Source organism: Acipenser ruthenus, chromosome 1 (genome assembly GCF_902713425.1).
Source record: "Acipenser ruthenus chromosome 1, fAciRut3.2 maternal haplotype, whole genome shotgun sequence".
Lineage (NCBI taxonomy): Eukaryota > Metazoa > Chordata > Actinopteri > Acipenseriformes > Acipenseridae > Acipenser > Acipenser ruthenus.
Genome location: NC_081189.1, coordinates 22785198 through 22813016, shown reverse-complemented (window position 1 = coordinate 22813016; position 27819 = coordinate 22785198). Strand labels below are relative to the sequence as shown.

The following is a 27819-nucleotide window of genomic DNA, read 5'->3' as shown; positions in this document are numbered from 1 at the left end:
TTTTATGAAGTAGTTTTTATGTACACTAAAATCACATCTGACAGAACACAATGAAGCCACCTGAGCTTGTTGACAAGGTGTCTAATTGCTCTGGGTTCTTGCTCCGACACTAGAAAAACTGATCGGATGAATTTGATATTTTAATAAATAAAGTCAGTTATTTTCCTTCTGCTACTTGCTTGCAAGACATGGTGGCTCAAACTGTTAGAGGCAATGTCATACAAGGTAGATTAACCATGTGCTGTGTAATGTGATAATGTGTGCAGTAAAATGGGTAGACACAGATTCATCATTATATCTTGACTTGTTGAGCTCACCACCCTTGATTTGCAGAGTTCGATTTGACAAGCTTTTTGAAGCAAACTTGTAAAATGTTCTTATATACTCACTCTGTTTAATCAGGCATTTATAGCACTCACTGATATCACCTAGTGTTACTGTCTTCTTCACTTGCTTGCAAAACACTTGAGTTATTTTCACACAGTGGCATTTGGCATTCATTTGCTAAAAGGAAACCATGCAATACTGTCAATTTCCCATTAACAATTCAAAAATCTAACATACTACTTAGGTAACAGCCCATTTCAAATAAGTAACTGTTCATTAATGTCTGAAAAACAGTCTTAATTGGCTTGTTGTTCCATTGCTTTGTCAAAGCTCATTAAATCTTCAGAAAAGAAAACTGAATTCTTCTTTGTTCAATTTTCTTGTCTCCACAATAATTTTCAAATCGAACGAGTTGCATGTTTTTTTTTTTTTAATACTTTTTATTTATCACTTTTACTGTACAAGACGTAGGTCAAAACATCATGTCAAATACACACAATATTTATTCAATATATCACATTCCCAATGGAGTGGCCCAAATAACAAACTAATATTTATCCCAGTAAGCAGTTAGTGAATGACTATTTACATCGATATGAAGGATAACAAAACATGCCCTATTTGTCAGTTGCCATGCTTGAAATACTGTATGCTGGTCTTTTTTTAAACACTAGATGGCACTGCACATTGTACAAAGAATATGCAGTGCCATCTAGAAATACAGCAACATCCCTTTAGTGGGTCAAAAGCTACACCCCTGTGCTGAGGTTGAGGATGTCTACAGCCGTGATTCCACTGATAATGTAGCTTCTGAAGCTCTGATAGGTTTACAGCAGAATTGCACTGAAGCTTCAATATACCTCTGCTGTTTACAGTTTTGTTAAGAAAAAAATTGGGGATATCTATCTCAGCCCTCATGTCAACTAGAATTTCTTTCTAGTGTATAATTGTACACATTCCTAAGGCAACACCCCAGCCATCAGCAGTGTCCCACCCCAGGCTTTGGAAACAAGAAATTAGGGGCCAATTATTTAATCCGCCTTTAAAAAGTACCCAAGGCAAGTCTCCAGGACAGTTAGACAAAAGCCTTCAAAAGTGTTTTAAGATTAAAATATGAAGCAACCATTTGTTCTTTGGCATGGGAGGAAAATGAATCCTCATCATTTCAAGGACATTTTTCTCTAGGGTGGCAACTCCCCCCTCCCTTTCGTTTTCATGCCATTATCCAGCAGGGTTAGTTTGAAACTTGTTTGGTTTTCCGATTGGACTGACCTATTGTAAAACAGTGCTCTGTCTGTTTATTTAATGATTGCTTGTCTCCTTATTTCCCCAGCGTGACCTGCATATTTGATTGCTGAGTCTCTTGGATTACAGCATCAGTACTTCATGTCTTATGCACTCACTGTTCTGAACCTTCACCCTTGCTCTTTAAATGTCAGGATCCCCCCCCCACCACATACCCTTGAGTATTCACATGTGTCAAGGCTCAGACTATTTACTCCCCTTCAACTGCTAATCAGGTGCTTTTACTTAAGGAAACCAAAATGTGTATCAACAATATAACAAAGATGCCAATCCCAAATTAGAGCGCTCAGCATGGTGAAGAAGATGATTACCTAATAAGAATAAGTATTAAGAATAACAGCAATGAATAAAAATGGGATATGTAGTATTTAAGACCTAAATGCCATTAGGTAAGCAAATTAGATGTTTGTTGGTATCATGGTAAAGTATATAAAAATGTATGATTTACAGCAAAGTGTACATACAGACAGATGGATGTGCAAAGAGAGCTAGACACTTCCATACATTCCCAATATCTGATAGTCCCAATAATGTTAAATAATGTTAGCACCAAGTTTCATAACAACAATGCAGGGGATAGCAAAGCTTGGGTGTTTGGGGTTGTGTTTATTTTGAAGAGTTTTATTTGTAGAGTTTTGTTCAAACCTTTATTTTGTTTTTGTTTGTTTTGTGATTTATTAAACTGTGTTTCTGTGTCTGGGTCTCATATTTCAAAGAGCACAGACCAGCCTTGCCCGGGACGCCTCGCCACCCCTCACATGCACAAGTGTAGTGGATTACATTGGTGCTGTAGAGCTGGAAGGTACAACATTGAAGCACAGTGCACTTTAGATTGCCATCTATACAACACTGAAATATCTGCTGTATGGTAGCCAGCGATAATGGAAGATGAATGCACTTGCCTCAGCATAAAACCGTCGACACCAACTTGCTCATTAATGTTTAATAAAGTGGTGCAAAGTGTCAAGAGCTAAATCATTGAAATCACGGATATATGAGGTACATAAATATGAGAGATGATCAGGATGACACAAGCCATTTGCTTAAAACAAATGAATAATTGGCAATTGTAACTACATCCATTCATATTCAATCGCTTATCCTGATTTCGTTACTTGTAGGATTTGGATCTACAAGGTTTTAATACATTTTTTTTAGCCTATCTAAGCTTTGTGTCAATTTGATGTAAGTTGTGTACTATTAAGCTTCTTCATCATTGCCCATATCTTTGGAAGTGCTATAGAGAGAACTTTTTTTTTCTTCTTTTTAAATGAGTAGCAACAGTTTTGTATGTTGGTAATTTATCTAATTTTTGATAATATCTTACCAGGAAACTTGCAATGAGTAGATGAGTATCATGGAGACATTAAGATAAAATAGTCCTGACAGACAGTTTTGCACTTATACATATCAATTACAGTAACAGTTAGTATTCAGTTTCTCAACATCATAGAATTTTAAAGAGGCATAGGAAGATGACCTTTTGTAACCATGCCAACTAACATAAAACTGAATTCTAAAGGCAGGCATACATGATACATTCATCAGGCTAATAATGTAGTGTAATACATCTTAGAGTGGTGTACAGTGGAGGCTCCTTTGAGGAGGCAAAGGATGCAGTGCCTCAAAATTTCAAAGTATATATATATATATATTGCTGTGTAGCATTATAATATTACAATGTTCAATACAATGTTGTCTAAAAATGCAAGAAAAAATGAAATTTTAACCCTGGATTCAACATTCCTATAGTAACAGCATATTATAAACGCCTATCTCCTATTAACCACAGTACTAGCAGTAGAAGATCATGTGATCTGAGCACTGGTTTTAATAGGAGTGGTCCAAAGAGATTTTTTTTTTCATCAGAGGAGACAAGCATCCATTACAAACTCCTATCTGCTATAACCACACATAGTACAGTACTAGCAATGGCACATGACATAGGCTGATCCCTGATTTTAAATGGAGGAGCAACTCAAACCCACCCGCCCCCTGCTGAAGCACTGCTTCACTGAGTATGCACGATTATAAGTGAAGTGGAACAAGATTTTGACCAGCAAAAAAAGAAATCCATCATAAAGGCAGGAACATTTTAAAAACATCTGAGACGGTAGACAAAACAAACTGCGTCACTGGTTGATAGAGTGGAAAACCCTTGATTGTTTATCCCATTAAACCAAAGTTAAATGAGAAGGCAGCGTTGTTGACATGCGTGGATTATGGGAGTTGTAGTTTTATTTTCCCTAGCGCAGGCAAATCCCTGATCTAAGCACCCTGTTACTAATCCTCAGCTGATGCACTATCCTTGCACTACTAATATGTCATTGTAGATATAACTTGTTGTAATCCTAACTGGTTGCGTCCTAGTTTATATTGTATTTTAGTAGTATCATTTGCACTTCCTGTAAACTATACTGTATTTAAATATTAATCTTGCATTGTAACCCTGTACAGTACTGCCCTATAACACCTGGAAGTCACCTTGGATAAAGGTGTCTGCCAAACAAACAAATAATAATAATAATAATAATAATAATAATAATAATAATAATAATAATAATAATGTTATGAAAAGTGTGTCAGTCAACATACAATAAGATTCTACTGTTGCTAGGATCTTAATGGGACCCCCAAGCCCCCTGTCTTTTTTTCTGCCTCCCCATTTTTTTGGGCTACCAGCTTCCAGTGGTGGTGTAATATAGTCAAGTGTAAGGAGAATACTACAATTGTACACTGATGGTGCTACAGACTCCAATATTGTACTTCCTTGGATTTGGGTCATATGATTATACAGTGCCAGACAGTTTAGTTGCTGTTCTTCTCTTCAGATGTAAAAATAATATTATGAAGGATATGCTTCATTAAATGTATATAGATTTCCATAACTACTTCTGTTAATTGCATTATTCCACCACTCATCATCTTTCTCAGTAGAGGCAGCTGTGTTTTTCAACATGTGATCACAATATTCACATGACAGAATTATGTTCCCTGATGACCTAATTTTACAACAGTAGTACGCTGTCACAGGAGAACAGAGCTCCTTTCTATTCCATACCACATTAAAATGTAGCATACAGACCTGTAATAAACCGTGCTTCTCCCCAGCTGTTGTCTGTAGAATTTGTGCAATGTGTCTTTAGAACTGGTTGCATGGGAAATGGAGAATTAAGATCATCTTTTTTTCAGGTTGTTCTGTTCATAAGAACACATATCTGGGTGACATGTCAAACTTTGAGAGGTATCTCCCCAGGTGACTGCAAATTCATTCCCCCAGTGAAACAGAATGTTATTCTATATCTATACCATCCAACTTTAGATTACTGGCTGATAGAATGGTTAAATTGGGAGGGCTGTGAGGGATACATTCCCTGATGACTAGGAAAAGGGAGAAACATAGGGGTTTGTTACACGGTGTCAAAAGAAGGTGTGAGCAGAGGTAAGAATGAGTTCTGTTATGCAAACATATGAAGTTCACCAACCATACAATAGTGTCTCCTGCTGGATGGAGATAAATAAGGCGCTGTACAATAAAACAATATCTCTTTAGACAGTTATGGCTAAGAGGGAACAGTTAGGCCACATCCAATTACTTTATGTCTTTCCTCACCTGCCGGTTTTATCGCCTGTTTTCTCAACATGCACTCATTAATAGGTATTTGAGTGTTGAGCTCAGGTGTATTGGGTGTTGGCATGTAAAATCCTTTCCATTTTCCAATTGAAAATGCATTTAGAAAGGGACATTCCATTAAAATATTCAACAGAGGTCACTGTTGCTTTATGCACTTTGATCAAAGGTACTGTGTCACCACAGTGGTATTTAAGATAATCAGTTGGCAAATGCATTTGAGCCTGTTCTTTTACATGGAAGAACAGTTCATAATGAGCCAGGGGGGCTAGAGATTTAATTGACCAGATTCTGTTCTTAGAAAAAGACCTTTTAAATGAATGTAATCAACTTGTTTCTAACAAAGAATAGCCTCCCTTTAAGTATAGTGGTTCCTACGCATTCATATAATCGTGCCCTTGACTGCTTTTACTGGAGATAGCCCCTAGCTTTGAGCAAGTCTGACCCTGGTGCAATAAAAGCCAAAGCATATGATTCCATTCACCCGTTTACAAATGAAATGAGATCAAGTGTGGTTACATTCTGTGTTCTTTTTGTTAATTCTCACTGGAGAAAAAGAATGTATTAAGATAACATCTAATTTTCAAGGTCCAGCTAGTATCTGTAATCTAAGTTTGCATCTGCTGTTATTGCACCAAGCAGCTTTAAACAATTTTTATATGCAGTTTTGTGGCGATTTCAGTACAGAGACATTGCATACCTGTCACATGATATAATATCACTAGCTAGCATATGTAAGGAAGCTATATATGATCCAATTCTTATTTAATGACAAATGTCTTTTGTGAAATCAATGAAAACAGACATTTCTAAGAAACATTTAGAAATCTGTCCTTGGACCACTCATGTTTCTTATCTACATGAACGACTTAGATCGGGGATAATGAGCAAACTTGTCAAATTTGCAGATAACACAAAGCTTGGTGGAGTGGCAGACATGCCTACAGGCACAAAGGAAATCCAAAAAGATTTAGACTGAATACAGAACTGGACAGAAACGTAGCAAATTAAATTCAATCTTAACAGGCCGGTCACAAAAGAAAGACGTAATGTAGTGTTGTAATAGATTCATCACTATCAGCAACCACACAGTGCAAGGGAGCAAACAGAACGCTTGGGTATATAGAGTACAAATGGAAGGAGGTTATGATGAGGTTGAATAATGCACTGGTGAGACCTCACTTGGAATTCTGTCTCCAATTCTGGTCACAACAGCACCACAGGGTCAGCGTGGCCCTAGAGAGAGTCCAAAGAAGAGCAGCCAGACTAATCTCAGGACTTAAAAGACAGGACTGCTCTACGAGTGTATGGAATGGGTTACCTAGTCAGGTTGTTGTGGCAGAAACACTTGAATCTTTGAAGACCCAACTTGACAAAGTTCTGAGATCAATGAGATTCTAGGAACCGGACAAGGTTAGATGGAACAAATGGCCTCCTCTCATTCATACATTTTCTTATGCTCTTAAAAAGGGGGAAATCAGTGGTGTTACTGTTAATGTTGGTGCTAAGGTTGGTGAAGGAGCTATAAATGTGTGCTGTGCCATGTGATGTCGAAGGGCGAAGGTACTGCTGTGTTTTTTATGGTGTTTGTTTAGACCATTTTATTTTGGCCACTGTGCCTGTTTGTTTGTTAGTGTGTTTTATTAAAAGTGTGCAATAGCCATGAAACTGCAGCGTCTCGTGTCTGAGTCTCTCTCCCTGACAGTAACAGCCTTGCCAGTTACAATACCCTGTCACAGGGAGTCATCACAGTTTATGTGACATAGAAATGGAAATCTCACATTGGTGCAATTCTCCGAACAGAAGTAGTAATGGCTAAATACAGCAGAATGAAGTTTGACATTTTGACTAAGTGAACACCTGTGGGATCAGCTGGGAAGAGGCTTGATCCCAACGACCCCTAACATCATAGCAAAGCATTCCACAGTGTATCTCAAAGCCTAAATAACAGCAAGCAACGAAGCTCGAGGCTGTGCAATTTGAAAGCTAGTCAAGCGAAACAAAAATACTTAAACAACATAGTACCTCAAAGTATGCAATGTTATGCTTCCAAGTTTAAACAACTTACATTTTTAGAATGCCCAATTATTTTACCCTTGTTTTAATGTCCAATTTTGTTTCCTCGCTGCGGCAATTCTCTAAAACAGCTCCAGAGAAATATGGAGTGTCCTCTAAGCCCATTCAGAAAAAAAGGCACAATACCGCAGTAGTAATGTCAAAATGACATATTCGTCTAGAAGATTATACTTGACCTTTGACCCATATTTGACTCCTGTGCACCCTGACCACTTCAAACAAAATGTTTAGTTTTAAATTACTTGACAACACCACAATTCTTGGTTTTTAGGCACTTTTAACAAATCTGTCTCTGTGAAGATTTAAAATAATCCTCCACCAACAGCAGCACCAACCAAGCGAACAAGACAAATCTTCGAAACTAACAGCAACTAAAAAATAAAATATAAAGCATACCCCATTGAAACACCTTTTCCTTAAAAATACATTATTTTCATTATCTACCCAGTTTAATTCACCGTTCCTGAATTATCATAAAGAAAATATATTTAAGATTCTTTAATATTGACTTAATTTACATTACTATTATTCATTAAATTCACTTGCAATTTTACAATATTGTCATTTTTTATCACAGATAATATCCATGTATTTTAAAAACATAATAGCTGGGCTTCAGTGAGATAAAGGAAAATAATTCCATCTCGGGTTTCTGGGTTTCTGTGACAGTTTATAAACTATGCGACCCAACGGTCTGGTAGTTTATGAAGTCACATAAACCCTAGATGGGCTTCAGTGGGTTACAGGAAAATAATTCATCTATTCATTCTTCTCTCTCTCTCTCTCTCTCTCTCTCTCTCTCTCTCTCTCTCTCTCTCTCTCTCTCTCTCTCTCTCTCTCTCTCTCTCTCTCTCTCTCTCTCTCTCTCTCTCTCTCTCTCTCTCTCTCTCTCTCTCCTGTATAATATTCTGGATTTTTTTCTTTACTCTCATAATATACTGTTTTACTGCTTGTTGTTGATCACATTAATTTATTTAAGTACCAGTAGTTTAAACCAAGAACTAGAATCTGAAAATAAAACTGCTTTTCGTAATCATTCTTCAACGCATTTTATTTACATACTAGCACAGTAGGCCTACTTTTAGACGGTAAATGTGGTGCTAAATCTTTGCAAATATCATTGCGTATGTTGTTGAACTTTTTAACTTTTTTTCCCACAAATTAGCACTACCCCTGTCCCCCAAACTACTACTTTTGTGTGTATTAAACTCAAAAGTATCGATGTTCCAAGGTGATTACAAGGTCTTGATTTGTAAATGTTATTGTTCTGTACCCGGGATGGTTTTCTCAGAGTTCGCTGTAATCTGGGGGTTTCTGAAACAATGTGCGACCTTAACCACGCTTTTCTCTTTCTATTGGATAATTACGTAAACTGTCAAGTTCCCCAAACCCAGCTGTAGCTTTTCTCCCTGGTTATGCAATCCGGTGCACTTGTATTTATACTGAACTCGATACACAAGCTATATCCGTCACAGTTTCAAACCCCTCCTTCCTCTTACACCATTGGTTAAAATCAAATAAACCTTCTTAAGGATTTGCTCTTTCAAGTGTCAATACTAGGGAGCTGCCAATGCGTTTCTTTACTGACCTACTAACACAGATCTGTGTCAGACACAGACTCCAGCAGGAGAAAGCTTTGGAGAGAGCAGTCGGTTCACCTCAATTCATTTGGATTTGTACCGTTAAGGAAAACAAGTTCTGTCTCTTCGATACTACGAGCATTATTGACTACAATGCCATAGGGTCCTCAGATTCGGCAATTGATAAGTGGTAGATTTAACAGGTAAATAAGAATAATTATGTTTATTGTAATATTATTTAATTGTGCCTATTTATCTCAGTGGGATAATCGCCACCTTAAGTGAAATAGTTACATTGCAGTATGTTGGAGGGTCACGTAGTCTTTTCAACAGCATTGCAACATAGTTGCATAATACATATGTTTAAACTCTGGACTGAATGTTTATAATATATTTGTAATACATTTTGTGACATACGTTTAATTAGCTGCTTTTCTTTGAAACGACATTGTTGTAAATGTAAAGCGACTGGCATAGTGACCCAGAAAACTGATTATGTGAGCCTGTATCTTCATATAAATGAAAATCTACAGTGAGGCATGCTGCAAGGAGCAATTTTGACAGTATTATTGTTCATTCCAATTATATAGGCTACAGTTATCATTATACTGGGAAATGTGTTAATTATTGGACATTCTATAACTAATTCATTACAAAATCGGCAAAGTGGTGTTAATTTTCCGAATAAAGAGTTTTTACATTATTTTATACAAATACATGGATAAACATTTCTAAAAATTAAAATGCGTAGAAAATGCCTGTAACGGTGTTTTCTATACATGAACATTATTTTGTATCCCCAATATCAGTCACTAGTTCAGAGGACGTAAGCATAGTTCCTGGATATGTTACATAATAGAAGGGAATAGAAGGGAGCTGATTACGCGATTTTATAATCCTGACAAAAAGAAAGAAACTGGGGAACAGAAATGAACAGTTTAATACAGACAAGTGAATGGGAAGCATTCAGCGCAGTCTGGGTTTAAAAAAAACAAAAAAAAAAAAAAAAAAAAAACTCCGAGGTGAGTTACTTTTAACTACAGCTCTATATGAAACTATTGCCATTTTTGGATGATGCAGCTTTTTATATTTAACTTCTGATAAACAAGCGCGAGATAATTTATTTGAATGTAGGCTACATTACGAATCCGATTGTAAAATGATGTTTGATCTACATACACATTATTTTCATAAAATATAGAGCAAAATAAATAAATAAAAATAAATAAAATAAATAAATAAAGTCTACAGCCTACTAAGCTCGTCGAGTTTGTTTTGTTTGTCAAATACAACACTTGTCCCCTTATATAATTCTTGAGTTGCAGTTTACAGTTTTGATTACATCTCTTTTGTGGTGCAGATGTTATGCCAGGGCGTTGGTGTTTCACATTATGCAGTCTTGCGAGACCGCTGTCTATAAACGGGAAAACAATGTGTACATTAACAAATTACATAACTCATACTACAGATGTGTAGATTTTTTATTTTTTTTAAATCTCCAATTACAAATTTGGTTTTACTTTCTAGGAACATGAAAAGTAAAGCTTTAGTTGCTATTATCCACAGGTGACATTCACAATCCACAATGTTTCCCATCCTTCAAAAAATAAAGTCTGTTTTATAGCGCGTTTTCTGCAGTTGTTGGTGTACAGGTTGCACGTGTGTACACAGCCGGGCTGCATTCCTTTGTTCTTGGAGCATTGTAATAAACACTAGAAGCTGCTGAGAGCAGCGAGTCCTGCGATCCTGCCTGCATGCTGCCTCAGTCACGTCTCATGTATTTTTCCAACGATACAGCGTCGCAATGAACAATCAGCGGCAGCACTGCTTAAGCAATTTCATTTAGCCCCCACCCAAATGCAGGGTGCATATTAAATATGTATTACACGTGTTTTATTTATTTTATGTCAGTCTGACATGTGTGTTGCCTATATAGTGTTGTTTCAGTATCGGATTTAAATGCGCATGTCAAACATGTTAGAAAATAGTATTTCTAAATCCTATATTTTATGTGATTATAATGGTTTTCAAATTATTTGACCTGGTTTTGTTGGGCTGGTCCAGTTTTGGCACATTTTACTGTATATATACTGTGTGTGTGTGTATATAATGAAATATATATATTTTGTTTGTTTGTTTGTTTGTTTTGTTTTTTATCGAAACTGAGATGAGCAATAGTTAAGTTTAACAGATGTGATGTTTTCAATTCGTTAAACAATTTGAAATCCTGTTTGGTCACGAGAGTGTTGTGTCTAGAATTGGAGTGTAAAACAGATCCGTAAACTGTACGTTTGTTTTCATTGCTTCAGTCTATATAATTACGCAATGGACAAAGAATAATGCAGTACTCTGCTGTACAGTACGTGCCTGGATGTTTGTATGGATTACATCATTTGGAAGTGCAGTAAGGTTCCGTGTTGCACTTGTGTAACGCATTCAATAGTGCTGATGTTTAAAGATAGTTACTTTAGTCAGCGAGTTACATAACTTTCCAAATTCCCAGAATTTGTTCAACGGAGTTTTTTTTTAAGTTCTCCTCTTACATTAGTCGAAAACAGTTCCTCATGCTAAATCACACGTAAAAACTGCCACAAAGTGTTTGGATAAAAGACCCTACCACTTTAACAACGTGGAACAATAATACATGCCGAAGTGTTGTTCCGGATTATATGGTCCAATCACCGTCGTGGAGGGATATTCGACTTCAAGTTTAAATGAACTACTTCAGGGTTTGGATGGAAGTTTAATTGTTTCAATTAAACAATTCAGACCAGGGTTGGAACAAAGACCAAGAGTGGAGGAACCAACTTTGCCTCCTCCCCCCCCCCCCCCCCCCCATTAGTGTTTTAATTAGCTGTTTTCTGTTATATAAATAGTAAAGTTTCCATGACTACCTATTTACTGTGTACACATTTATTTTAAGATCGAATTATAGTTTTGAGGTTTATTTGAGTTAATGCAAAACAAAGCAAAAAAAAAAAAAAATACTAGTTCTTATTTTACAGTCACTGATTCAGTTAAGTGGCAAACAACTTCTTTATGATATGAAACTGAAAAGGTTCCTCTTAATTTTCAAAATAAGAGAAATGTATTTTCAGAATGAATGCAGTAGGCAAATTAGACTAGTGCGGGAATTTACAATACAGTATACATAACTGTATCCCCATTTTTATATAACTTTAAAATCCTACTAGAATGATAATGTACTTTGTTGAGGGACACACAAACGGTTGTCATTATTGGGGAATTTAAATACATATCTTTTGCATTTCTAGCGACTCATTATTAATGTCATTATTATTATAATGGATATGATTATTATTACTATTAAGTAATAACAGTACCTGGAATTATAATAATAATTACCTCCAAGTAAATATAGTACACTCCTGGCATGGCTGTAAAAACAAAATTAGTGTCATCAATGTCATTAAAAAAAAATGACCATGTCCTACAGCCACCTACAGTACATGGACATGTAAACATGTAAGTCAAACATACGTACATAGATACGTACATAGGTTCCTGGAGGGCCGCAGTGTCTTCTGGCTTTTGTTCCACCCGAGCTCTCAGTTACTTAATTGGTCTAATTATTTGATTAACTGGACACATTTAACACTTCTCTTCAGGCCTCAAAATATTTCACAGGTAGTGTACCTTGAATCAAGTGCATTTTTAAAACCATCAACTGTAAAAGAATTTGAAAAATATTAACTGTCAAATTGAACAAATAATTAGGTCAATTATGTTAATTGAGAGCTTACGTTGGAATAAAACCAGAAGACCCTGTGGCCCTCGAGGACTGGAGTTTGACACCCCTGATATAGAGGGACAAGCTTGGTACTCCACGAGGCATATGCATCCCTAGTGGGAGAAAAAAAACACATTAAAAAACATTAGCTGTCACTCATAACTTAATGATTTTGTAATGAAGAAGGCAAACCTAGTTCTGCTTACTCTTTATGATTGAAATACCCCATTTCTAGATTTCAATTTTTATAGCAGAAGTAGCACTAATTAGAAGTTTATTATTATTATTATTATTATTTACTAGGATAGTTCCTTTGAGATGCTGCTCTCCAGTTTACAAAGGCATCCTGGTAAGCTTATGTTCATACGTTGAACTGTGTAAGCAGGTTGTGTAAGATAATATTGAAGATAAGTGACTGAATCACGGCATAATCTGTATAATTTTTAATGTATTATTCATTCAGTGCAACTGGTGCTGTGCTGTTTTGTCACGATTCACTGATGTAATTAAATTTGTATCTGGCTGCATCACAGTCAAGTCGCACTAGCGTCAGCTGCCGTCAATTTATTTAGTTAGATTTCATTTTCTATGTGCAGATTGCTAAGGGGCATGTTGAGTCATGTTGTTCACAGGATGTTATTGTGACTGTTAAACAAGTATTCATCCTCAATGTTTGCATTATGTTAATATTCCAATTAAATGTTTTGTGTGTAATAATCTGTGTGGAGTAGTGGTTAGGGCTTTGGACTCTTGACCGGAGGGTCGTGGTTTCAATCCCAGGTGGGGGACACTGCTACTTTACCCTTGAGCAAGGTACTTTACCTAGATTGCTCCAGTAAAAACCCAACTGTATAAATGGGTAATTGTATGTAAAAATAATGTGATATCTTGTAACAATTGTAAGTTGCCCTGGATAAGGGCAATAAATAATAATAATAAATGCTAATAAATAACAGCAATTATTTTTGTTGTTAAGAGACAGTTTTTCCTGTGGTATTATATGGCAGAGATTAACTCTGTTTACCTTTCAATACACCTAAACGTGGTAACACTATATTTTCATAAGAGAGTGTCAGAATGGAGGTTTTGGTAACAATGTTTTTTCTAAATTCCCCTTAACTTACTATTATAATATTGTATTAAAACTTGAAAAGAACAGCTCATTTATGTGTATTGCAGATATACTAGTCAGAGGAAGTTGTACTTGTCATTCATTCAAATTCCTTAAGTGAATACTGTTTAGGGAAGGAATATGCTTAAACTGGAGCTTTCCTCTCATAGAACTGTATAGGTGTGATATTATCCTCCTATGATTTTAAAAATATATATTTTAATTTTTCTACAGGTAGTCCAGAAGCATTATTGCTGGAACAAGAAATGAATGTTTTCTGGAGTTACCAGGTTTTAAGGTGAAACGAAGAATTTTTGTGTTTATTTTATTTATTTTTTGCTTTCAGAAAAAACAACTTATCATGACCACCTTTTAGAGATTTAAAGCAGATTAAGAAATTACGAAATAAACTAAAATAAAAGATGCATGCAATCAAGAAAGAAAAGCCATCTATTGACTCTTGTAATGGAGACAATGTAATGGCACTGGCTGTACAGGACTCAAATTCAGATTTAGAGGCTCATGAACTGTCTAACGGGCCCTTTAAACAGAAAAACTCAAGCTGCCGTAGAAAACGAGAGTTTATTCCCGATGAAAAGAAGGATCAGCAGTACTGGGAAAAAAGACGTAAAAACAACGAGGCTGCCAAACGTTCACGGGAAAAACGCAGATTGAACGACATGGTCTTGGAGACTAAACTGATGGCGTTGGGTGAGGAGAATGCTACCTTAAAAGCCGAGCTGCTGTCTTTAAAACTCAAGTTTGGTTTGGTAAGTTCAGCTGCATATGCCCAAGAGGTGCAAAAGCTCTCAAACTCCACAGCTGCGTTTTATCAGGATTTAGCATCCTCCAGTGCTAGCAGAAGTTCATATTCAGTTGAACCAGAGCCTGCTTTGCTGAGCAGCAGTTGTATTTCTGTCATTAAGCACTCTCCGCACAGTTCCTTGTCCGATGTGTCTGAAACGTCTTTGATTATCCAGGGCAGCCCTCTTCGAAGTACTTGCAGGACCCCGGAAATCATCAAACAAGAACCTATGGAAACCGTCACTTACCCACGAGAGATCCGAGATGAGAACATCCCCTATGATATGTACAGGAGCTACATGGGGAACACATTCGCGGGAAGTTACTCTCAGCCATCTCCAACTTTGCAAATAACTAGGTCATCAAGTAACTCTCCGCGAAACTTGGAGGCAGATGAAGGTACTGTGGGAAAAGCCTCTGATGGAGAAGATGAGCAGCAGGTTCCCAAAGGTCCTATTCCTTCTCCAGTGGAACCACAGAGTATAACCACCACTGTTGTCAAAGTACCAGACACAAGCTCTTCTGCCCTGCCTCACAAGCTGAGAATCAAAACAAAAGCCATCCAGATTAAAGTCGAGTCCGTAGATCCCGACTTTGACTCCTCAAAGAAACTACTCTCCCCAATTGATATGTCTGCCAAAAAATGTTATCTGCTGGAGAAACACACAGCTTCAAATCTGATACAGTCTTCTCTAAGCCCCTTATCTGTTCAAGTGATTAATATCCAGGACTGGTCTCACCAGCCAGATCACTGGCATAAGAAAGACCACCCAGAAATAGTTCAAAGTAACTGTAAAAACAGACTTGGCCCTTGCTCGCCTGGGACATTAACAAATAAAACAGTTGCTAACCTAAAGGACAATTCCTACAATGACACTGAGTCAGAGAACTTGTATTTAAAACAGGGTATTGCTGACCTATCGGCAGAAGTTGCTTCTCTGAAAAGACTCATAACAAAGCAGCAAGTACCTGATTTTGAGTCTGGCACACGCAAGACTGATCATGGCTCATTGTCTAAAGGATGTTATATAAAATAAGATGTTTGTGTTTGCACAATGCTCCATTTGACCTGGAGCTGTGTTTGTGATGTCACTGTAACGTTAATGTAGTGTCTAAATTATACATTTTGGTGTCTTTTGTGCACAGATTGTTGTAGTCAATGAATGTGTCATAATTACTCCATCTGTACAGTTTATAATAGCCTGATGTCAGGCTAAATGTAAATTTAAATGTTAACATTTTCTCCATTAAGTTTTATTGTAAATTGTGAGTTTTTTTCATCTACAATAAATGTAAGTAGACAAGCACTAAACAACTGTTTTATTATTATTATTATTATTATTATTATTATTATTATTATTATTATTATTATTTGCTTAATGATACCATGTAAGAGTTTTACAAGAAAACAACAGTTATATTTGTTTTTGGTCACTTTTTTTGTTTTTATAATGGTTAGGAGATCATTTTAAAGATGTGTTGAAATACTGCATAAAATATAAAATGCTTAGTCTGGGTTAAACCAAATGTTTCTCAAGCAATCTTATTGCCTTAAAAGACTGTAAAGACTTCAATGCCACCATTGTACCTTAGTTTAGGTGCTTCGATAGGACACCTGGTATAGATTTTGTCCCTGACCTCTGACTTCCTTACTGCCCTAGTAATTTATTGTGGTTACCATGAGGGAGGAAGTAAGAGGATGGGTACAAGATATATTCCAGATGTCATCTACTGGTACTTAAAATTACTAACATTCCAAAACGGGGGATGACTATCGGGGGATAACATATCTGCATTCACACATTTTTAGCAATATCTCTAGAGCTGAACATTCAATTGTGAAGAAATTTGGTCAAGGCATTCCTTACCACAAACAATTTGAATCGACTGTAGCCTCTTGGTGATATACTTTTGCAGGTGTTCTGGCGGTACATACATTTAAAACAGCTCGGACATATTTTTTTTAATACAAAGGTTTTTTTATAATTATATATTTTTCTACTTAACAAAGAGAAGACAATGCTAGAGGCCTGCAGCCAAGGTTATTGTAAATTCAATCACTGATGCAATATTCTTGAGTTAAAAGTAAGCATTAAAGCCCGTGAATTTTTGGAGTAGGGAAAAGGGGAAATACTCATAAAACACCCAGACTATCCAAATGTATACACTATTTTTAACAGGGTTTGCAAACGTGTTTCTAAACATAAAAATATGACTTTATTCTCATGTTTTTAAAGGATGATCAGGTGCACTTACAGTAAGCATTTGGTTAAATACCAGCCCCACTTTGCCTTATAATAGACGTTCCAGTCTTGAAGCATAGGTCAAGTTTAACTCTCTTGACACTAGGGTCACATTGCAGACATTTAATGGTGTCTGGGTCACAAAGTTCTATCACTTAACTAGCTATTGCTGACTCTTTGTTTCTTGAATGCATTTGTCAAGTGACATAGAAGCCCAAGTTTGATTTTGACACATGGTGATGTCATACTGTATACAGACCATCCATATACATTTTTGACTATTATGCTGAAGACATTGTCTTTATATTCAGAAATGTATTTAATCCTGTTAAATAATAATAATAATAATAATAATAATAATAAACAGGTTCATATCAAAATATAGTGAAAGGTATGCCCCAAAAATCTATTAGATGAAAAAACCCAAACCAAAACATACATTACAAAACTACAATACCAAGGATGACACATGATAATTCCTTTTATGGAGTTTTGCTACTATCATATCCCAGCGTACTTATCACAGCTAGTTCAAGTTATCTATACAAATGTAAAACAAAACGTTACTTGTCATAGCACTGCATCTATACCCAATCTTTGAAGGGGTGACCATTTGTTGTAAGTTGTTCCTTTTTATATATACGGTATCACATCTTTGTATGGTTTATTGTTTCTTCTGCTTTAATGTAACTTGGCAGGAGCCACTACTGCATGACTAGTCACTATGATGTGGCATAAAAAAGTTCCTGATGTGATATTACACTGGTACAAGTTAACTCAGACATTGTATTATAAACAGGGCTTCTGATTTTCGGTTATAACCAATAAAAAACAATAAATCACCCCGATACAAAAAAAAATTAAATTGGTGTACAGCCAATAAACACGTGGACATGGTTACACAATTCATGTTGACCACCTCCTTCCCATTAAAAACAAAAGCCTATTACAAAAAAGAAATACATTTCCCAGTGTTGCTGGGCAATGTCCCTCCTTCCTGACTTGTATCTATCATTGATTCGTTCTCGATACTTTAAATCCACCCCAACTGAGTGGCAGCACATTCCTACATTTCTATTGGAGACGCTTGTGAGATTATAATTAGGAATGGAGGCTTGTTCGTGGTATTTAAAGCTGTATTACAGTTAAGTTACAGAGGATTTAAAACAGAACTGCGAATTGTGGTGAAATGTAAAAAAATGCCCACACACAAAAACCCCAGAAGAATGTGTCCGTGACCATAGGGATTTCGTTGTGGAAGACAGCAAAGAAGGTACAACTTAAGTGTACAGGTACTGTTGAGTTACTACTATACATATTTTGACAGAAAAAAAACAGCCAAGCATTTTGGAAAGTAACCGAAAACAATAATTAAAACTATCCTCAGTTACCATATACCTTTAATATCATATTTAACAAAACAAAACAATAACACTTTTTCAATAAACAAATAAAATCAAACAATCAACAAATCCAAATATGACACAATGGTACTGGAGTAAAAGTTTTTAAAACTTGGCCCAAAGAGTAGGGAATTTTCCATCACTCCAATACTGTCTGAGTCAGTCCCCAAAACAGTGCTATTAATATTAGCCTAGTTGTTTTGACATTGGCAGACTGTTTTCTGTACAGTAAGATTCTTGTAACAGTTTATGTAAACCATGAGTCACATGTAATGTTGTTAAACTGTTAAATCAAATGTAATTAAGTTTTAATACATTTACAAAGCAGGGATAGGTTGCCCAGCAACAGGTGCACATGGTGATGAAAACATAATCCAGCAGATGTGGAAATATCAACTGCATTTGTATTTTACATTGCACTGGGAATTTATTACACACACACAACATTATATAAAACTGAGAAAAGTTTGTACATCAAAGTATAAACATGTTTTGTTTTGCATGTTTCCATATAACAATGTAAGTCTCTGATTGCATGTTACCCGGTTCATGTTTTTTATGACCTCTGCCTGGTCTTATGTGTAACAGTGGCAGACCCTCATAAACTCCGTCTCCAGATTCCTCAGGGCCACTGCTGGTTCTATAGACTATACAGTATCTGGGGTTGGTTGGTCATGCACCTGCCCAGGAATCTGAATTCAGTCACTCCTTAAGAACTTTCTGTATTTGCAAATGTCATGTCAGTTATATTACAGATCTAAAAGAACACATACATAAATGTGAAAAAAGGGTAACCAATTTATTGAATCTCAAAAGATGTTACTGGTAGAAATTATATTTAAAAAGGCCCTTTTTTTGTTGAGGGAATTACATTTTGCTCTTATCATTATGGGTATGAAATGTATGGATACCCACAGATATTAAACTTAAGTGATTATTGTCCCTATTGCTTTTTTCACCATTGACATAATAATGTACTGTTCTCCATCAGCATCCAAGATATATTTACAAAACAACCCCTAGGCTAGACCTCTTATAGCTCAGGTGGTAGAGACGACTTAAGTGTTAGGGATCTGGATGGAGAGGATTCAGGTACACAGAGCACTCATACTGTCTGAGAGACATGGGACGAGACTGTGACTTTATAAGAGTGATTATTATTCTGCTGAACTGGATGAGAATTGCTATTTATACAGATACAGTATTAGCTGAAACCAGTATCATCAGTGGTTTCAGAGGACATACTGGACTCAATTAGTAAAAATAGCCCAAAAATTATATTATCATTGCCACCTGTAGGTAGATGAAGAACCATTAAATGCCACAGACTACCACCATATCTATTTTTGTTATTGCAGTGGTGGACTGTAATATGGCCACCCAAGCTTTAACTGTACATTATACATGCTGGGTATTTATTAATGCTCTAACACCACTAAATACAACAAAAACCTAGGATATCCTCTGGGGTAAAAAAACCCCTCTGCATTTAGGGAAAAACATACTGTACACTATTTTAGGGAAACCAATGGGCAAATAAAGTAATAATCTGAGTGTGACGGGGTACACTGCTGTTTTAGGTCAGCAGGAAAGGGTTAATTGCCTCCCCTGCCAAATCAATTCATGTGTAGAATGTGCCTGAGCCCGAATGAATGACTGACAAGCAGTCGAGCTCATGCACAGCTGCATAAAAGAGGCATGAACCTCTCAGTCTAGGTTTAGTGATCAGGGAGTAAGAACGAGAGAGAGAAAATATAAATATATACAACTGCTACTCGTGCTGGATTTGTTACTTGTTTGGTCACTGTGTTTTGTATGTCTGTTTATTTTGGTCACTGTGCTGTTTTGTTTTGTGTGAAGTGTTTTGTGTTTAAACCTTTTACTTATAATAAATGTGCATCAGCGCTTCAACCTGCAGTGTCAGTGTCTGTCTCTTCCTGGTCTGACGTCACCACCAAGCCATCCTGGTCACACTGAGATTTTGGCAAAACAGTTTATCCTAAAAATGTAACACCCTTAATTGCTTTTTGCTAAAATGTACTGTGCATATTTTCACTTCTGTCATTCACATATGTTAATGGAACAATGGCATAATGCCCATTATATCAGGGTTGCATGCATGCACTGTGGTGTATTCTGTGGTTGCATAGACATCATGTTGGGCTGACACTTGGCACATAATGTAAACTAGGCTACCTGATAACTGATGACAGCAGAAATTATTTCACATAACTATCAGAAATGTTGGGCTGTTTAAGTTGCAGGATGTGATGCTGCCCAGCTAAGACTGTGCTGCATGCATTCTGTGTAGTACCAGGTGTAAACAGAACACTAAGAATGTCGATTTTGAATTTCAGGTTTACTTGGCAGTTACATTCCAAAGGTGGGAGATCTTCATGAAAATAGCCTGCATGCCAGGCTACAAATACAATACGGTAAAGTGCAGGATTCTACACACATTCTGCCCCACCTTCTTTTTTATTCTGAGGAAAATTTCCATGAAAACCGATAGTTTAGAGGAGTTTTCAGGGGAGGTTTCCAGGAATGTTGAGATAAATCTTATATTTCCACCTAGAAAATAATAAAGCCAGTGACAGAGGCAAAGCATTAATAATATATATTTACAGTACAGTTTAGCAGGGGGTTACTATTTGGTTGATGGCTTGTTGACAATTAATTACAAAAAGGTGGAATTAATTGTTCCAGGTTCTTTTTTTGTTTGTTGTGCATGGTTATATTGTATATTATTAATTCAGAAACGTATACACAGGTTCAGGTGTTAATAATGTAGTCTATGTGAACATATGTTAGATTATTTATATAGCCTTAACTATATGCGCTCACCTACCTGTCTTTCAACTCTCCACGACCTCCACGTTCATTTTTTGAAAACCGAAAACCCCAAATACATAAATAAATAAATGTACTCCCTGCCAAATAAGCACGATAATGATACCTGCACTGCAAACGGAAGAAAATGTGATCTCTTGGAAAACACAGTGCACACTGCTAATCACGTGATTACATCTCTGTGTCACAGTTCGGAGTTCAAAGCCAACAAACACAGGCTGTGCAGCATGGCGGTTCTGGCAGGCTGCGGACATTTTTCCCGGACATTTCGACCTGCACTGTGTCTATTCCGTTATGGGGCTAGCAAGCTACAGTTGCATGCAGGAATCGGGTACCCTGCAATCTGTGCAAATGAACCGCTGCTGCGCAGAACCCGGGCTCTGTGGGGAAGTGGAGTGGTGGGTCGTCATTTCAGCTCAGATGGTGGAGACGATCTAAGTGTTAGGTATCTGGAAGGAGAGGATTCAGGTACACAGATCAGTTATACTGCCCGCGGGATCAGTGAAGAGTGTGACGTAATCAGCCATTGTTGTAAAGTTTAATTTCCTGTAGTGAGTGATTAGCGCAGGGAGAAGCGTGGTTATCATTCTGATGACCTGATGAGAATTTGTATACATAACGATACGTGGACTGAAACCAGTATCAGTGCTTTCAGAGGCTGTAAGTAAATATGATCAAAATAGTCCAAACCTATATAAAGGTTGAGTTTAATTGTACCATACTCAATATTTAGAATGTCCTTGTCTTAGATCCAGGCACACTGTAGGCTATGACATACTTTCTCAGGGTACCACCAAGGTCATTCGTTTATTACAGTATAATACCACTAGAACAGATTGTCATTTAAATGTACACTCACATTTTAATGTACATATTAGAACAATTGCTTATCATAAATGTAAGAATCGTAAACAAACAAAATAAATAAATACTAGTCGGATAGTGGTAAAATGTATTAAGTAGTTTTAAGTGATCTGATGTATATAGGTTGTGCAAAATAGCACTAACTATTCTGGAAGGTATAAAATGGGAAATATGCTCTGATAATCCAGTTTTCACATTTAAGTGTAACTCCACAGCAAGCTTCCACCTTTACCAGCTCTGACAACCCCCCCCCCCCCCCCCCCCCCAACTCTCTAACACTACTAAAGACAAACAAATAATAATAATAATACTCAAGAGAACCCAGAAACAAGTAATATACCACATTAGTCTAATTCGGAGAATAAAAAATAGAAAATTCATGTATAATTTCTAAGAGGAACAAAAGGCAGAAACTGAACAGAAGTAGCTGAAATGTTTAATGTTTTTGACTTATTCATGTTTGTTTGTATTTTGTTAGGAATTGTGGTGCTTGGAATAAACAGACCAAAGGCCAAAAACGCAATCAGCAAAAATCTTGTTAAACTGGTAAGTATGTGCAGTGTTATTGACTTATTATAGTTGAGGAGATCAGTGTTGAAATTTGAGTTTCCGTTGTACCCTAACATAATTGGGCTTATTTTTTGGAATCGGTTTATCATGAGGATGAACTTTACAGTGGGTGTCAAATTTTCTGGTATCGACATTCGGAGATACAACCATTCACCTACAGGTCCTGGCCACTTTACTGTTAATCAGAAGCAGCTATAAACCATCAGGCAAAGCAAAATGTTAAGGTGTGAGAGGCGCCACACATGACATCAATTACATCCATGAGCAACCCATATCCAGCAGGACAGTACATAATTAGCAAGGATATACAGTAACTATATCATCATCATCATCATCATCATTTAATTTTACATAGAAAAAATTGTGTTGACATAGAATTTTTTTTTTTTTTAAAGCAAAAAATAACGGAATATAAATAATTTGTGACATCAACCTAGAAAGCCAGCAAGCCTTAGTTTGAGGAACAAAGACAGCGGGTGGGTTCATAAAGTATCAGAAGGTCGAACATATAAGAGAATGTGACACTAAGCTTACTGGCCAAGTATTTAAAATCTGTATGAGATGGTATGTGTAGCCAGTGTAGTGAATGCAAGATAGGGGTCTCGCAGCTGAATTTTGTAAATGCTGCCATCTGGCTAAGGAAGTATATGGAGAACCAGAATAGAGAGTCTCATACATCAGTACACTAGTGCATAAATCAGTGTTTTAATACCAGAACAATTAAGACAGCTTTGACGTCATGCTATATAAATAATAAAAAGCTGCTTTTGTAACAAGCTAGGACCAAAGGACAGCAATGCGATTAACTGGAGGTGTTTGAGTTGTAGGCCAGCCCAAGTATAACAACTTGGACCCATATTATGGCAATGGAGCACATGACTCAAAGACAGCATATACATTTCATCCAAATGAGACCCCTTTCACACTAAATGTCATGCCATGAATATATTCAGTCAGGAGAAAGAAGGTAACTGCTTCTGTTAATGCACATTTTAAAAGGTTTTAATTTCCCTCATTTGTTGTGTTTTTAGATGGCTGAAGCAGTGGATGCAGTGAAGGTTAACAAAAGCGTGCGAACAGTCATTCTGTGTAGTTTGGTGCCCGGAATATTCTGTGCAGGTGAAGTACTGTTTACAGTATAAACTATGATTAGCTCATTATTAAGCAGCCATGTCCACCACAGCCGTTGCTTAGTCAACAGCTCAATAACTGTGAGATACAGAATTTATATTTTCGGTTATGGAAACTTCTCAGGCAAAGTACAACAATACCCTTCACTTTGACCTACAGCCTACTGTCGGATGCCATATGGTGGCCATCTGACTGTTTGATTTCCGAATAAGCGCTCCACATTCTGTACACAACTCTATTCTGTAATTCTTTAGGTCAAGTTTGTTTATGGGTCTTGTGCAAATGGCAGTCATTTTACACATGTCACAAAATCTCAACAGGAATAAAAAGCTGTTGTAATAAGGGACTGAGAGATCATCTTTAAAGTACTTATGGGTTGCAGATTGGGGTTGATACAAGACTTTGCGGTATGGGTTAGAACTGTTTCAGTGAAACCACTGTGGTTAATAATACTTCCCAGTTGACTCACTGACTTCTAACAATGTTTTCGTTCTGAAAGAGGGAAAAAAGCTGTTTCATTTTTAGGATTTTAAGGTCTCCACACACCGGACGCGATGCAACAAGCGAATGTGTCGTACGACATACCGCACTACGACAAAAAAAATAAAACATGTATTTTTGATACAAGACGCTCGCACTGCTTGCGATGTGACGGGCGACACTGAAGCGACACAGAAGTGATGCGTAAGGTAGTGGCAGTGTTGCAATCCTTGCGGGAGGCTGTACTCACTGCTAACCCAAGGAAATGTGCTATTGGGAAGAGTGAGTCGGAGTATTTGGGGTATTGAGTAGGGAGTGGCCAGATCAGACCGCTGATTGCAAAGGTGAAAGCCTTGGCTGAGTGGCCGATCCCAAGTGCGCTCCTTCTTGGGATTAGCGGGCTACTATAGGAAGTTCATCCTGAGCTTCGCCACGCTCTCTACTCCCTTGACGGACCTCACCAGGAAGGCTGCCCCAAATATGGTCCAGTGGACAGAGCTGTGTCAGAGGGCCTTTCTCGCTCTGAAGTGAAGGCTGTGCGGCAAACCAGTGCTGTGCAGTCCTGATTACAGCAGACGGTTCACCCTGCAGACGGATGCATCAGAGACAGGTCTCGGGGCAGTTTTGTCTCAAGAGGTGCGGGGAAGCGAGCACCCGGTCCTGTACATCAGCAGGAAGCTCCTTCCCCGTGAGAAAAAATATAGTACCATCAAGAAGGAGTGCCTCGTGGTAAATTGTGTAGTCGAGTCAGTCCGGTACTACCTCCTGGGGCGACACTTCACCCTGGTTACAGATCATGTCGCCTTAGCATGGCTTCACCGGATGAAGGACAACAACGATAGGATAACACGGTGGTACTTGGCACTACAGCCCTATGCCTTCAGGATAGTCCACCGAGTTGGGAAACTGCATCAAAATGCAGATTTTTTCTCTCGGGAAGGCATGGGGGTGTAGAATTTTCGAATGGACCGGTGGTGCCATTCTGAGGGGGAGGATATGTAGCATGGCGATATGTAGCACGGCGACATCTGTGCTGCGTATCTGACGGGTGCACGATCCTGCAGGGGAGGTAAGCATCCCTGTAGGATCCGCCTGTCAATCACGGCAGTGACACAGAGAGGTTGGGTGAGGATGTGTGGTCTCTCCTTCTCTGAGTGGTCGGGAGGTGGTCCTTGGGGGGGGGTCGCTAGACCTATAAAAATAACCCTTTGCTGTTTCCTCCGTCTTGCCTTTTTAGGAACGGACAACGGGAGTTGTGTTGACAAAACAAAAACAAACCTTGGATTAAAAACCATAATAGAACACCAGTGTCTGGAGAAAGAAAAGCGGTGAGCAAGCGTAGCTGAGGAAGACAGCCGCTGTAAAATAAATTAGATTGATTATTACTTACCCGAGTGGGATGTAGCTGGGGAGGTCTGGACAACCCTGAGAGTTATAGCAAAGGAATAGCAATGCACAAATAATACCGCAGCCACATTGAATAGCGGTGGCTACGGAATACTGCCAGGGGCAGCACCTTTTATTTGTAGGTTTATTGCTGTGTTTTATTTTCTCTTTTGCTTTCACCTTTGGTTATGGAATATTATTTTTAGCACTAGCATGTGCACATGAACTGTGACTGTTTCTACCTGAATTGGTAAACCTGTGGTCCTGATTACTGTTGTCGGTATTCAGGCCACGGACAAGAACGCCCTCTGCGGGCAAAAATAAATCAGTGCACCCCAGTGGTGTTTCAAAAGAAACTTCTGTCTCCTGTGTCTGTGAATTCACTACAACCCTTTCACAAGGAGTCAATTTCGAAAGAGCTGGATAAGCCTGTTACGTATGATTTATTGCCGTATATGTTGAAATACTGTCAGAGAAGACACTCAGTTTCATGTTGACAAATATGTACCAGCCTTGATCATAGTTTTGTCAATAGCAATTTTTAATAGTTGTGTAGAACGGGCAGTTTTTAAACCTGTCACATCGCCTATTTGTCTCTTCTGGTGGGTGTGGTCACGTTGCTGTGAAAGTATCTTGTCGCCCAATGAAAAATCACATTGCATCAGGTGTATGGCAGCCTTTACATTACACTACGGTACAAGTACTTTTACGGGTCTCTGCATTAATATCAAAGAAGATAATCCAAAAATGAGATCCAGCCTGGCACAATACAGCTGTCTGATAGCTTACACTTCAATCAAGCATTTGTCAGCAGAGATACAGCAAGCGCAGCTTGTAACAGTTGCAACAGTTTTGATTAAATCTGTCGCAAAATATTTGGATGCTTGGTATATCATGTTCTTAATCATTATTTAGTGCCATTTCAGCATAATGGATTTTTAATAGAAAGTAACTAACAAACATACTGTTTCAGGGAAAGAAATTACTGGTGCACACCTTAAACCCTGTGGCCATTTTTATAAGGGCCGCAGGACACAATTGTAATAATTGTAAGTCACCCTGGATAAGGGCGTCTGCTAATAAATAAATAATAATAATAATAATAAACAGATTTAAAAATAAAATAAAATAATAATATGCAGATTTAGATGGTAAAGTATTAATTTCTTATCTGTCTTGAGATTTTCCATCCAACAACAATAAAACCGTTCTTGGGGGAACTGCAGTCTAAGTCACTGTGGCCCACTGAACTTCATGGCGTCTGATTGGTTGAGCTCGAAAGCTGTGTCTTTACTACACATCTGGATTTTTATAAATTTGTGCATGAGCATTTTTTGCGAGAAGTCATTTCAGATACTTTGAATGATAACCTTTTCAAGACACTGACATTTGGTTGGATCACTGCTTGAAAACAGTCTGATTTTGATTAAGATATGCATGGATGGCTATGGCCAAAAGTTTTGAATTACCCTATAGAATTAACTAATTTTGCTTCATAAAATCAAGAAACCGGCTGAATAATGTTATGTTAACATATTGAATTACGTACCAATTTATGGTTTTCCATATACAAATTGAAAAATGTTTAGAAAATCTAACATGAAATACTGTAATACTATTATGGTTTCCGGTAGACTTTTGCAATATCATTTTGTAGTTTCTCTGATTACATGATGTTAAATAAGATCAAAATTATGTTCATATATATATAATATATATATAATATATATATCTTTTTAGATTATGTCTCAATCCTAAAATTATAGTTGATGCAAAACGTTTGGCCATGCAGTAGCTGTGCAAGCAATTAAAGCTACATGGTGTGAAGTTCTATATTGAAAGCAGTGGAAGTACTGACACCTGTAATGTGTTATTTATATCATCTGCGGGGGGGTGTATGTGAAATGCCCAATCTGTAAGAGACTTGCAGCTTTGCGTGTCTCGCTTTTTAAACTGTGTTTTCATACCACCTTTCTGCAACGTATCTCAAGAAAGATTATATCGTGAGTCTACTACACTTTAAAATATCGATGACATATTTTTATTTCATTTCTTAACGTGTCTTTACATTATCTTTAGGAATCTGACGCTGTTATTAAATTGGTGGTATAAATTGGTATTTTTTTTTTTTTCTCTCTGGGACTTGGTTGAGTTGCTTAAAGAAGTCCACATTGCACCCTGGTCAGAATGAAGAGTACACTTGACAATATTATTAAAACTGAACTAGACTGAACTTCTGAAATCCTTAACCTGCCAATTCAACAGAGGGCTGTTGAAGTTGTTGCATTTATTTTTACCTTGTACAGG

General features: G+C 37.3%; 2 protein-coding genes across 3 annotated transcripts in view; both read left to right on the top strand.

The window, feature by feature from the left end:
• Positions 1 to 8900: 8900 nt before the first annotated feature.
• On the top strand, positions 8901 to 15900 carry LOC117409603 (nuclear factor interleukin-3-regulated protein). 2 transcript variants are annotated; one of them, XM_059022209.1, is made up of 3 exons: positions 8901 to 9122; positions 14016 to 14551; positions 14762 to 15900. In XM_059022209.1, exons 2-3 carry the CDS (start codon positions 14204 to 14206, stop codon positions 15620 to 15622), a joined length of 1209 nt encoding a protein of 402 aa, XP_058878192.1. In that variant the 5' UTR covers positions 8901 to 9122; positions 14016 to 14203; the 3' UTR covers positions 15623 to 15900. The 2 variants fall into 2 exon arrangements, with proteins under 2 accessions (XP_058878192.1, XP_033871778.1); XM_034015887.2 differs by having other exon boundaries at positions 8902 to 9122; positions 14016 to 15900.
• A 5369-nt stretch (positions 15901 to 21269) lies between these two features.
• The window catches only part of LOC131736838 (methylglutaconyl-CoA hydratase, mitochondrial-like), a 69223-nt gene continuing 62673 nt past the window's right edge, over positions 21270 to 27819 (top strand). The window contains exons 1-3 of the mRNA XM_059022214.1: positions 21270 to 21549; positions 22424 to 22491; positions 23547 to 23634. Coding sequence (XP_058878197.1) covers positions 21309 to 21549; positions 22424 to 22491; positions 23547 to 23634 — 397 coding nt within the window. The 5' untranslated portion in view covers positions 21270 to 21308. The remainder of the gene's footprint in view (positions 21550 to 22423; positions 22492 to 23546; positions 23635 to 27819) is intronic.

Excerpts from the sequence above, each read along its gene's own strand:
- LOC117409603 (XM_034015887.2), top strand. The coding sequence starts at position 14,204 with ATGCATGCAATCAAGAAAGAAAAGCCATCTATTGACTCTTGTAATGGA.